The following is a 13,000-nucleotide window of genomic DNA, read 5'->3' on the forward strand; positions in this document are numbered from 1 at the left end:
TTTACTTTGTTTATGATTTTTTAGCTATCCAATGACTTTATTGTAATCCTTTTTTTTAAAATAAAAGTTAAGTATTTTAAATCATGGAATTTTCTTTATTACCTACCTCCTTGCCTACATTTTTAGGGTCCCACAGGAAATCTTTGGTAAGCCCGTGCTGCGAATCACCGCGGGAAAAATCGCGCGCTTTCTATTATATTTCGCGGAATACAATAGAATGCTGCGAAAAATTTTGGTACACCTCGACAGATTCTTCGCTAAATAGGCATTTTTAAATTATTAGTTCTTAGAATTTTGTGGGGAAAAACTACCGCTTACCGTCAAAGATTTTAGCAACTAGCAACCCTATGGAATCCTATAAATCATACGTGTGATATGCCCTTGACCAGTTATTGAATTGATACCTCGTGGTTTGATTATAATTTAAGCAAAGAAAAACAATAAAACAACTAATAAATTATTTATTCAGAACTTTAATACTATCTTTTTAGTACATCTACAAATGTGTCTCTTGGTATTTTAATGTTGGCAACACTTCGCATTTTCTTTTTCCCCTCGGCCTGCTGTTTCAATAGCTTTTTTTTTCGCGTGACATCGCCACCATACTGCAACAAATTATAAGCATATTAGAAAATGTTTTTTTTTAAATTTCTGAACTAGGTATAAACAATAAAATTAATCATAGATCAGTCAGTCACCTTTTCCTTTTATATGTTAAGATTAGTTTAATCTCCACATTAGTTAATGAAATTCTAATGAAAGATTAAAATAGACTGTAAACAATCTTCACTTACGAGTTTAGCAGTTACATCTTTTCTATAGGCTTTAAGCGTTTCTCGTGAAAATACTTTTCCATTTACAACAGCTTGAATGGCGACCTGTACAAAAAAATAGTAATAGGCTACTTGACACTTTTTTAAAGTTGGTCTTAAATGGTTAATATTTGTGCTATTATATCAAAAAAATTAACACTATATTTTTTTGCGCCCTAAAAACCGTAAAACTTTCATTTAAAAATATATTTTTCTTAGACAGGTGAAAACACTGTCGGCCATGTTTGGCCGATAGATTATCTGTGCTCTGACGTCATGCATTTGTAAACAACAGCATAACCTCCCAAAGTTTAATAAACATGACTTCTATACTAGTGTACATGAAAAATATAGTAATTTTCGTTATTGTATCATCCGAGAATGTAAAAAACGCATCGATAAAGACCACAGGAAAGTTGTGGATTAGAGTGCCCAGTGAAATAAATATACGTAACACGCGAAGACTTGCTTAAAGGGATCCTAAGTATAATATGACTAACGACTTCAACCCAAATTTATTTTTGCAAAGATCACTTTGTTGTAATAACTTATTCAATTTATAAAGAGAAAACGATATTTTTTTACGTTTACTATGAGTTTTTAGAAATATATAAAAACTAGCTTATGCTCGTGACTTCGCCCGCGTGGACTTCATAAATTTCAAACCTCCATTTAACCCACTCAGGGGTGGAATTTCAAAAAATCCTTTCCTAGTGGATACCTTCTCTTTACCTACAAAGAACACACCCACCAAATTTCATGTATCTAGGACCAGCTGTTTAGATGTTTAGGCTGTGCGTTGATATATAAGTTAGTCAGGACTCTAAATTTTATATATATGGATACTACGTTAGTCCCCGCGTGACATAGGGATGACATTTCTTTGTTTACATATTTAATGACGTCACATCATGGCTGACAGCGTTTTCTGCGTTTCAAATAAAAATAAAAACTGTATTTTTTAAAATTGGATTTATATATTCATCCTGCGTTTTTAATAATTGTTATTGATATATTTCGTTGTCTTAAGCAAAATACTATAATAAATAATGATTTATTGGACGAAATTAGATATGAGTCAAGTAGCCCATTATTTTGTGAAAGTCTTATTTAATGTTAGGATCAGTCCCATTCCATTACTTTTTATAATCATTCGAAACACACGGTATTGTATAACAGTAACATAAATCCATACTAATATCACAGCAGCGAAAGTATGTCTGTCTGTCTAGTAGCTTTTTAGGGCCCATCCGTTTTACTGATTTTGACGAAATTTAATACAGAGATATTTTGTACCCCAGGGAAGGAAGGCTACTTTTTATACCGGAAAATTAAAGAGTTCCCATTGAATTTTTGAAAACCTCAACCCACGCTGGTAAAGTAGCGGCCATGTACACTAGGCGGCTGGAAATATTGTACATCGACCTTTAGAAAGAGATTTCGGCTTTGTAGGGCTTTGTCTATGTCACTCATACCTATGGTAACGTTTTGGCGGTCTCGAAGACAGAGACAATGCTTTACGAAACCGCTATCTCTTTCTTAAGGTTGATACAATATTTCCTTAGTTCAGGACAGGACTTAGTTACCCAAATTAGAAAGAAGCGGCTTTAAATAGAGAAGCTTTTCGCATGATGACCTCCAAACTTCGTTTTGAAGAAGGCACGCGATGATGATGATGATGACAATATTTCCTGCCGGGTACAGTAATATGTTATATGATTTGATTTACCTGCACCATTTGCCGTGGTATCATTTCCTTGAGTTTCGACGTCAGTCTTCTGGCGTTATATTCTAAACGGCTGCTGTGTACTATGGTTGTTAGTTCATCCACTAACACGCCGTTTATTAGTATATCCATCTGTATATAAGACAAGCAATATGTTTAGAATTTCAGAACATATTATAGACAGACATACTTTTTTGATAAAACCAAAAAGTGTATATTCTAATTTTTAATCGATTTCAAAACTCAATCTCGGGCCCAAATCTCATCCTCAGACCTATCTCTCAGACTTAAACTCATCTCTCAATCTCAGAGCCATCTCACAATCACAATCTCAAGTCTCGCTCCAATCTGACTGTTCCCCATCATCTGTGCCCAATTTACTCATTTCAGGCTTATCACTTGCTATTTTCATTCCTATCCGCAAATCTCAAGAAAACACTTTCTTCTGAGCTCCAAATTTCAATTTATGTCACATTTGCAGGCCCAGGGCCAAATCTCAGGCTCATTTTCCAATATCAGTCCTGATCACCATAATCAGTGAATACACTAATCTTAATCTCATCCATGAATCTCAGTCTCATCTACTAATCTCAACCCTTGAATTTCAATCCCATCCACTAATCTGGGAATGAAGCTTCAAAATTCGTACAAACTATGAAACTACCTATTCAAAACATACTCTAACTAAGGAGCTTGGATGAAACCCGTAGTCCTGATAATCGAAGCTGGCAAATCCGGAGGTCAAACTCTTCAATGTGTCGTGGAAGTCTATAACTACTTCTGAAAGTGGTAGTATGAACTGCATCAATGTCATCTTCTCGTCCACTGCGCTCGATGGGAGGGGGGTCCCCCTACGATCCACGCAGAGAGTGTTCACAGCCCCAATGTACTCTACCGGTGTTATTATTGTACCTGAAATTTTTTTTAAATCTAAAAGGACTTTTTAATCAATGTTTTGCACTGCTTAGTGTCGACTACTCGATTACTCGCTAGAAAAAACGACAGAAACTGGAGAATTTCGATTTATAAAGATGTGACTCTAGAGGTTGTAAATAGAGACGCATCCGCAAAGCGTTAAAACTTAAAACTTGATTTACGTCATTTTGAAGTTATTATTTTCATTCAAATTATTTTCCTCACAAATGGGAGAAAGTAGTATACAAATATCAATCGGCCAAAATAGCAATATTAACGACCTCGTTTAGCTTTAAAAGGACTCGGCTGACGCCTCAACCTTTTAAAATCAATTTAGAAGTCCTTCTCATAGTCTTTCTAATATTACTCGGCCAACAATTCCTTTATTTCCAGCTTGCCCACTGATTTGCTGACGCAATGCCTAACACTGAATGATAGCCACCGAGCTCATTTGACATTTTATTTTTAATTTATTGGAGGTGTTCTACAAAAAATTATTTTGATATCACTCAGTGAAGCAGCAATGGAGAACCAACCAATTTCAAGAGCTCAGTGGCTATCATTGGGTGTTGGACACTGAGTTAGCGAACCACCCCGCTGGACAAGTAATGTAGTATTGGTTGAGTAGGTACCTGTAACAAACGGTTCATAATACTCGACGATGTTGCTGGGATCAGGTAACTGCAAAGGATTCGTGATGATAACCTCTTCGCCTTTGTATTGTTTTATTAGTTTGGCTCCCTTCACTCTGAAAATAGAGAAATATGTATTATTTAACTCTCGAATTAATGAAAACATCAATAAAAATATTTTGAACATTACATACATAATAATTGTTAAATCTTCCTAATTACCAAAATTAAAACGGTGCCTATTCAATTTAACACAAATATCTAATGGCACTACCATTACATCTTTTTCACAATAATCTTTTTGGAAAAGGACAGCACAACTTTTATTAGTCTTGTTACTCAATTTAGTTAAAAGACTTGAGTATAATTGAATGAGCACTAATATCCACTCTTTTAATTCCCATTTTTTACATTACTACCTGATATAATATAATCTAATAAATAAAATAATCTTTAATGCATAATATGACGATTCAAAAGTACCTACTTGTAAAAGTTTAATTGAATAAAAATATTAATATTTTTATTATAATATTATGGTTAGTGATTAGTTGATTACTAAGAGGTTGGTAGTTTATCCTTACTTAATTTTGTATGGCACTGAGGGTGCAGTCAGTATAGCTTCAGCTTTATGTTCTTGTAAGAGGCGCTGCGTGAATACGTCCAGATGCAATAGACCAAGGAACCCGATTCGCCATCCCTGACCTAAGGCTGGACTGAAATACCATAAGAATAACATGTTATAAATATATACATCTCATTCTATTCACACTAAAACGATACCTGTTAGGAAATGTTGCACAATAAATTTATAGTTAGTTATTGCATATTTTCAACATTCTTTTAGAAGCAGGTAGGTAAGTACAGTTTTCTTTTTAATTTGTCTTTAATTTACAGTATGTTGCAGAAAATAATGTTTATCGAACTTTAGAATAAGATAATGGTTTCAAATTGTTGTTGTCTCTGTCGTTGAGACTGTGATGAAACGTCACATAGGCATGAGTGACAGATTGCTCTACGAAGCCAAAATGTCAAAATGTTTCTAAAGTTCGATGTGAAATTTTTCCTTCTGGGTACTGTATGTAAAATCCACGTCCTTTGTTAGTTTTAAGTGAAATAACCATTTTCAATTATCGATTAAACTAAAAAAGTACGTCATTATATGATGTGACATCACATTCCAGCACACAGTATTTAATAGAATCTCGCATACTAAGCCCGCGTTTTGACGTTTGATAAAAAGTTACTGATTTAACTAGTTGTCAAATACCGTATTGTCCATTTCATAAAACTTTTAGCCCAACATATTTGACGATTTAAGGAAGTTTGTTTATTACTAACCTAGAATCTACATTGACGCTGACGGCCGAATCATTCAACGCCAGTTTCTTGATAGCTTCACTGAGCTGCGTGTGTTGTGACTGGTCCGCGGGGAATATTCCCGCGTACACCATGTGCTTCACTGCGGGAGCCGAGGCTACTTTCGTTGTCTCCGCTGACTCTAGGGACAGTAGCTCATCGCCCACTGACCCACCGCCTTTGGGGCCACAACCTATTTAATAAAGGAAAAAACTGGTCAACTGATAGTTGCACTCGCATACGTATGGTTCCGTACCATCGTAGAAGAAATATAAGTCCCACAAATTGCTATAGCGCGGGAACCATGTCTCATTAACAGCGACATGACGTCAGCCGAAATAAAAATATACCATCAGCCCGAAATTTCAGTCTAGTGCTGACGAAACTAAAATGGCGGCCACGCGCATTAGCAATTTTGCGGGAATTATAACACTTTTTTTTAATATAACCACAAACTCACAGATTTTGGATATTTCCTTTTAGTTGTGCTATAAGAGATTGCTACTTGCCAAATTTCATGATGCTAGGTCAATGGGAAATACCATTATAGGTTTCGATTCCATTGACGGATCTTGACAGACACAACAGACAGACAGACAGGAAGTGATCCTATAAGGGTTCCTTTTTTTTCTCTAAAGTTTAAGTCTGTTCCTGGCTTTATAAATTAGGTAATGAATTATTTAACACTAGATGATGGCCGCAATCTCGTCCGCGTGAATTTAGGTTTTTAAAATCCTGTGGAAACTCTTTGATTTTTCGAGATAAAAAGTAGCCTATGTTCTTTCCCGGGATGCAAGCTATTGCTGTGCCAAATTTTGTCAAAATCGGTTGAACGGATGGGCCGTGAAAGGCTAGCAGACAACCAGACAGACACACTTTCGCATTTATAATATTAAGTATGGAAGAATGGCAGTATGGCAATTTTAATGCTTATGTATCTTACTTACCCACCATTACTACTTGCCCTGCAACAGCCTTCTGTATAGGCTCCTCGGATGGTCGTAGAAGTGCCAAATATTTCAGAGTATGCTGCTTTAAATCTGATCTCCACTTTACAATCTGCCCAACTTCTATCGACCCAGACTCAATATATGCCAAGCACATAACACCTCTGTATTTATCGTGCCATGTATCTATAATCGTTGCTTTAAAATGTTTGCTTAAATCTGCATTTGGTGGTGGGATTCTTAAAATTACAGTTTCTAATAACTCTTTGACTCCCCATCCTTTTTTCGCTGATATACTTAAAACAGTGTCTGGGTTGATGTTGAATAGGGATTTTAACTGTGATTTGGTATTCTCTGGGTCCGCTCGAGGCAAGTCAACTTTATTGAGTGTTGGTATTATGACCAAGTTATTCCTTTTTGCTAGAGAATGAACGGCTACAGTCTGTGCTTGAACGCCTTCGTTAGCGTCAACGAGGAATATTACACCTTGGCATGCTTTTACACTACGGACAACCTATAAAACAAAAAACAACTGTTAGAGAATGTTATACAATTTCTTTAGCAGCTTTTACTATCTCAAAATCTTAGTTGAACAGTTAGTATCTTACCTCATTGGAGAAATCAACATGACCAGGGGTGTCTATGAGATTTAGAAGATAATCTTTATTTTTGTATTTGTAATTTAAAGATGCTGTTACAGCCTTAACAGTTATGCCCCTTTCTCTCTCCACCTAAAATATTTGTTACAATACTGTTCTATAACACAGTTTAAATAGAATACAGTTAACCAACAGAGATATTTAGAGAGAGCAATAATGAGGAGTGTGTGTTGGAGCAAGTACTGAGACTATATTTTATTTAAAATCTCTTTTATTGCCGTATGTCAGTCACGAATTGAGTTTGTAAGAAAATTTGGTTCTGATTAAAAATAAAATCTTACCTACCTGAAGTTGGTCCAATACTTGGCTGGTTTCGTTGCCAGGTTTTATAGCTCCCGTCAACTCAAGTAACCTATCAGCTAAGGTACTTTTGCCATGGTCAACGTGTGCAACTATGCTGAAATTTCTTATTCTTGATACCTCAATTGCTTCAGCATCAATATTAGAACTGTACAGGCGCCTATTATGAATGGATAGATGTATAAAAAAGGATTGTATCTTAAAGCTTCTGTGATAAACAATAAGTCCAAACTTGAACTTAGTTGCCATTTAGTTTTAGGTATTAAAATACCTTGGAACTTTTGATAAATCAAAGAAGCTATATTACGATTATTTTAAGAGATGGAAGACGTGTCTAGCCGACCGACCGACGGAAGTCTTATTTTTATTCAGCCGACCGTCGTATCGCTAGCCGATTTAGGCTATCCTTAAATTCATGATTACTTACGTTTTATAAATGCTTTTATTGAAAGCACGAGAATTCAAATACCTTATTTTATTAATAATTCTCACCATTGTCCAAAAATGTAACAATATTATAAAACTGAAAATCAATAACCTACTGCGGTTGTTTGACAGCTACAATCACAGAGTACATTATATATACTGCAGGCCGATTGCCGTAAACTGACATGTGACATCTCAATAGAAATATCCTTAAGAATCGTGATCGTTACAGTTGATAAATTTGCTATCGCGGACGACTAATGCACTATATCGCATTTGGTCATTATCGACATTTTGATGACGTATTGGTAGCACGGACCTATTTATAACCCGACTAAATCGAATATCTATGGTAATCACTTGGTAATCTAGCAATTTACATGGACATAACAGTCTCCTAAATTTGGCTACGTTACTTATTACAAATAAGTAGTTAGTCTGTGGTAACTATTTAGAACCCCAGACCACAAAGTACAATTTTTTGTTGTTTTTCCTTAGTTTACGCGTTTGTTTTTTGTGATTAATTCTGCAACTTTGCTTGCTCCTCGGACTCCGGAGACTTAGTTTTTCTCACTGAACTTATACGCAAATGCCTGGGCACTGATTTGCCTAAGTATTGGGACCCTTATTGACGGACTGTGGCTGCTTGGAAGTTAGAACTCGTAAGTTAACAAACGTTATCATTCAATACAAGTAAAGGCTCTCATGCGGGTTTCCTCACGATCTTCCTTTTCCTTCACAGCTAAGCAAGTGATATTTAGTTGTTACAATGGTATTAAACTCCGAAAAGTTAGAGGAGTTTTAACAGCGTTTCATAAAGTACCTATTATACAAATTGAGTCCATTGCTACTGGGGGTTATGACTTCATAGTAAGTACCTCCACACTACAAGTGCTTTCTCGAGTATATTTCCTTATGTATCTAGAGCTGCCTAAAACGTTGCTCTTCATATGAAAGTTTGGATGTTTCTTACTCCTTCGCACCACAAATATTTAAAGAAACAATTTGGATTAGCTAAATTAGCAACAAAGATACCATATACACTAATTCTAAAGTCTTCGCAGACAACGTCATACCTAAACAGAAGCTGGTAGTGCCTAGTGGTATAGATTAAGCAACACAGTCAGTGGTCACTTACTCAGTTATCATAATTTTTTTTCAGGCAAAGGTGATACAGTGCTGCATTCATTTCTTCATCCTGACAAAGATATGGATTGGGATATGTTGTGAACTCGAGCTCTTGGACCCCGTGCAGAGACAAATAAAATAATGAACGGTGCCAGATTAGATTTATAAGAAGCAGATGGTGATATAATTAAAATGTCAGAATCTAATCTACTTTAATAAAAGAAAACATAAAAAATCATCAAACTGTTGTTTTATTTGCCTAAATAATTCAAATTCCAAAGTAATTTCTAGTGGTTAGGATGTCCACCTCTGAATAATTGAAGGTTGGGGGTTCAATTCTAGGTACGCATCTCTAAGAGTTATGTGCGTTTTAAACAATTAATTATACTTAACTTGATTTAGCGGTGAAGGAAACATCATGAGGAAATCTGCATGCCTGAGACTTCTCCATATTGTTCTCAAAGGAGTCAAAGGTATACTATTATGTTCAGCCTGTCGCTGGCTCACTATAGAGTACGGTTCTCTTGAGTGTGAGAAGAGTTTTGGCCATAGTCTACCATGCTGGCCAAATGCGGATTGGTAGACTTCACACACCTTTGATAACATTTTGGAGAACTCTCAGGCATGCACGTTTCCACACGATGTTTTCCATCACCGTTAAAGCAATGATATTTAATTATTTACTTAAAATGTAAAAAGTACTCTGTGATTCTCATTTCTCAGTGTTAGTATACCTCTATATTTATTGTACTCTGTGCATCAAACCTACTAATGAAAGAGTCATCACATATTCTTTTAAAAGTACTTATGAGACTTATATTAGTCTAAAAATGCTTTTATACTATTATACTAGCTTCTAAAATTAATAATTGATTTCTAATCTAGCAGAAGAATTACTATAGCCTTTTTTAATCCCTTTCATAACTTTATTTTAATTAATATGAGTAGTAAAACGATTTGCGGATAGCTTATGTCACTGATAAAAACACCTCTCGAGTTGTTTCAATGAAAACCTCATTTGACGTAACATTTGTCGAGGTTCTTATATGACATCAAACTTCAAAACGCGTCCGCAATAGCATTTTTCATACAATAAATTTTATCGATAGTGTAAATGAACTGTCAAAACATTTTTTTGTCCACATCTATCCTTTGTGGACTGTCTCACCGAACCGTGATAGGAAAACCATATTTTGACATTGATGCTGTCATTAAATGATAGATGCAGTCGATTCGCAATCGGCCTGCTGGCTACAATGTCACGATCGCAATCATCTCTGCGGGCCGATTGCCGTAAACTGACATGTGACATCGCAATAGAAATATCCTTAAGAATCGTGATCGTTACAGTTGATAAATTTGCTATCGCGGACGACTAATGCACTATATCGCATTTGGTCATTATCGACATTTTGATGACGTATTGGTAGCACGGCAGGCCGATTGCCGTAAACTGACATGTGACATCGCAATAGAAATATCCTTAAGAATCGTGATCGTTACAGTTGATAAATTTGCTATCGCGGACGACTAATGCTCTATATCGCATTTGGTCATTATCGACATTTTGATGACGTATTGGTAGCACGGACCTATTTATAACCCGACTAAATCGAATATCTATGGTAATCACTTGGTAATCTAGCAATTTACATGGACATAACAGTCTCCTAAATTTGGCTACGTTACTTATTACAAATAAGTAGTTAGTCTGTGGTAACTATAAGTACAATTTTTTGTTGTTTTTCCTTACTTTACGCGTTTGTTTTTTGTGATTAATTCTGCAACTTTGCTTGCTCCTCGGACTCCGGAGACTTAGTTTTTCTCACTGAACTTATACGCAAATGCCTGGGCACTGATTTGCCTAAGTATTGGGACCCTTATTGACGGACTGTGGCTGCTTGGAAGTTGGAACTCGTAAGTTAACAAACGTTATCATTCAATACAAGTAAAGGCTCTCATGCGGGTTTCCTCACGATCTTCCTTTTCCTTCACAGCTAAGCAAGTGATATTTAGTTGTTACAATGGTATTAAACTCCGAAAAGTTAGAGGAGTTTTAACAGCGTTTCATAAAGTACCTATTATACAAATTGAGTCCATTGCTACTGGTGGTTATGACTTCATAGTAAGTACCTCCACACTACAAGTGCTTTCTCGAGTATGTTTCCTTATGTATCTAGAGCTGCCTATAACGTTGCTCTTCATATGAAAGTTTGGATGTTTCTTACTCCTTCGCACCACAAATATTTAAAGAAACAATTTGGATTAGCTAAATTAGTAACAAAGATACCATATACACTGATTCTAAAGTCTTCGCAGACAACGTCATACCTAAACAGAAGCTGGTAGTGCCTAGTGGTATAGATTAAGCAACACAGTAAGTGGTCACTTGCTCAGATATCATAATTTTTTTTCAGGCAAAGATGATACAGTGCTGCATTCATTTCTTCATCCTGACAAAGATATGGATTGGCATATGTTGTGAACTCGAGCTCTTGGACCCCGTGCAGAGACAAATAAAATAATGAACGGTGCCAGATTAGACTTATAAGAAGCAGATGGTGATATAATTAAAATGTCAGAATCTAATCTACTTTAATAAAAGAATACATAAAAAATCATCAAACTGTTGTTTTATTTGCCTAAATAATTTAAATTCCAAAGTAATTTCCAAAGCTAAATCAATTAAATCAGAAAATGATTTGACTTTTGGACATTACTTTGGGGAATAATTTTAGAAGTTCCCCGAAGAGCCTAGTCTAGCCTAGAGGGTTCAATTCTAGGTACGCATCTCTAAGAGTTATGTGCGTTTTAAACAATTAATTATACTTAACTTGATTTAGCGGTGAAGGAAACATCATGAGGAAATCTGCATGCCTGAGAGTTCTCCATATTGTTCTCAAAGGAGTCAAAGGTATACTATTATGTTCAGCTTGTCGCTGGCTCACTATAGAGTACGGTTCTCTTGAGTGTGAGAAGAGTTTTGGCCATAGTCTACCATGCTGGCCAAATGCGGATTGGTAGACTTCACTACACACGCCTTTGATAACATTTTGGAGAACTCTCAGGCATGCAGGTTTCCACACGATGTTTTCCATCACCGTTAAAGCAATGATATTTAATTATTTACTTAAAATGCACATAACTGTTCTCCAAGAAGTTATAGGTGCGTGTAAAAAGTACTCTGTGATTCTCATTTCTCAGTGTTAGTATACCTCTATATTTAATGTACTCTGTGCATCAAACCTACTAATGAAAGAGTCATCACATATTCTTTTAAAAGTACTTATGAGACTTACATTAATCTAAAAATACTTTAATACTATTATACTAGCTTCTAAAATTAATAATTGATTTCTTATCTAGCAGAAGAATTACTATAGCCTTTTTTAATCCCTTTCATAACTTTATTTTAATTAATATGAGTAGTAAAACGATTTGCGGATAGCTTATGTCACTGATAAAAACACCTCTCGAGTTGTTTCAATGAAAACCTCATTTGACGTAACATTTGTCTTGGTTCTTATATGACATCAAACTTCAAAACGCGTCCGCAATAGCATTTTTCATACAATAAATTTTATCGATAGTGTAAATGAACTGTCAAAACATTTTTTTGTCCACATCTATCCTTTGTGGACTGTCTCACCGAACCGTGATAGGAAAACCATATTTTGACATTGATGCTGTCATTAAATGATAGGTGCAGTCGATTCGCAATCGGCCTGCGGACCTATTTATAACCCGACTAAATCGAATATCTATGGTAATCACTTGGTAATCTAGCAATTTACATGGACATAACAGTCTCCTAAATTTGGCTACGTTACTTATTACAAATAAGTAGTTAGTCTGTGGTAACTATTTAGAACCCCAGACCACAAAGTACAATTTTTTGTTGTTTTTCCTTAGTTTACGCGTTTGTTTTTTATGATTAATTCTGCAACTTTGCTTGCTCCTCGGACTCCGGAGACTTAGTTTTTCTCACTGAACTTATACGCAAATGCCTGGGCACTGATTTGCCTAAGTATTGGGACCCTTATTGACGGACTGTGGCTGCTTGGAAGTTAGAACTCGTAAGTTAACAAACGTTATC

The 13,000-nt window shown here is 35.7% G+C and overlaps 1 protein-coding gene across 2 annotated transcripts in view; it reads right to left on the minus strand.

Moving 5' to 3' along the window:
- Positions 1 to 444: 444 nt before the first annotated feature.
- waw (Translation factor waclaw) overlaps positions 445 to 13,000 on the minus strand; it is a 70,827-nt gene continuing 58,271 nt past the window's right edge. The window contains exons 2-12 of one of the 2 annotated variants that reach the window (XM_069502681.1): positions 7,778 to 7,873; positions 7,336 to 7,510; positions 7,000 to 7,122; positions 6,392 to 6,905; positions 5,427 to 5,637; positions 4,670 to 4,801; positions 4,082 to 4,201; positions 3,218 to 3,446; positions 2,542 to 2,670; positions 795 to 878; positions 445 to 605 (exon numbers count right to left, since the gene is read on the minus strand). In XM_069502681.1, the coding sequence (XP_069358782.1) occupies positions 480 to 605; positions 795 to 878; positions 2,542 to 2,670; positions 3,218 to 3,446; positions 4,082 to 4,201; positions 4,670 to 4,801; positions 5,427 to 5,637; positions 6,392 to 6,905; positions 7,000 to 7,122; positions 7,336 to 7,510; positions 7,778 to 7,845 (1,911 nt within the window). In that variant the 5' untranslated portion in view covers positions 7,846 to 7,873 and the 3' untranslated portion in view covers positions 445 to 479. Of the gene's footprint in view, positions 606 to 794; positions 879 to 2,541; positions 2,671 to 3,202; positions 3,447 to 4,081; positions 4,202 to 4,669; positions 4,802 to 5,426; positions 5,638 to 6,391; positions 6,906 to 6,999; positions 7,123 to 7,335; positions 7,511 to 7,777; positions 7,916 to 13,000 lie in introns of those variants that run through there. The other variant, XM_069502682.1, reaches the window with a different exon arrangement.

The sequence above is a fragment of the Maniola hyperantus genome, chromosome 13, assembly GCF_902806685.2.
Source record: "Maniola hyperantus chromosome 13, iAphHyp1.2, whole genome shotgun sequence".
Lineage (NCBI taxonomy): Eukaryota > Metazoa > Arthropoda > Insecta > Lepidoptera > Nymphalidae > Maniola > Maniola hyperantus.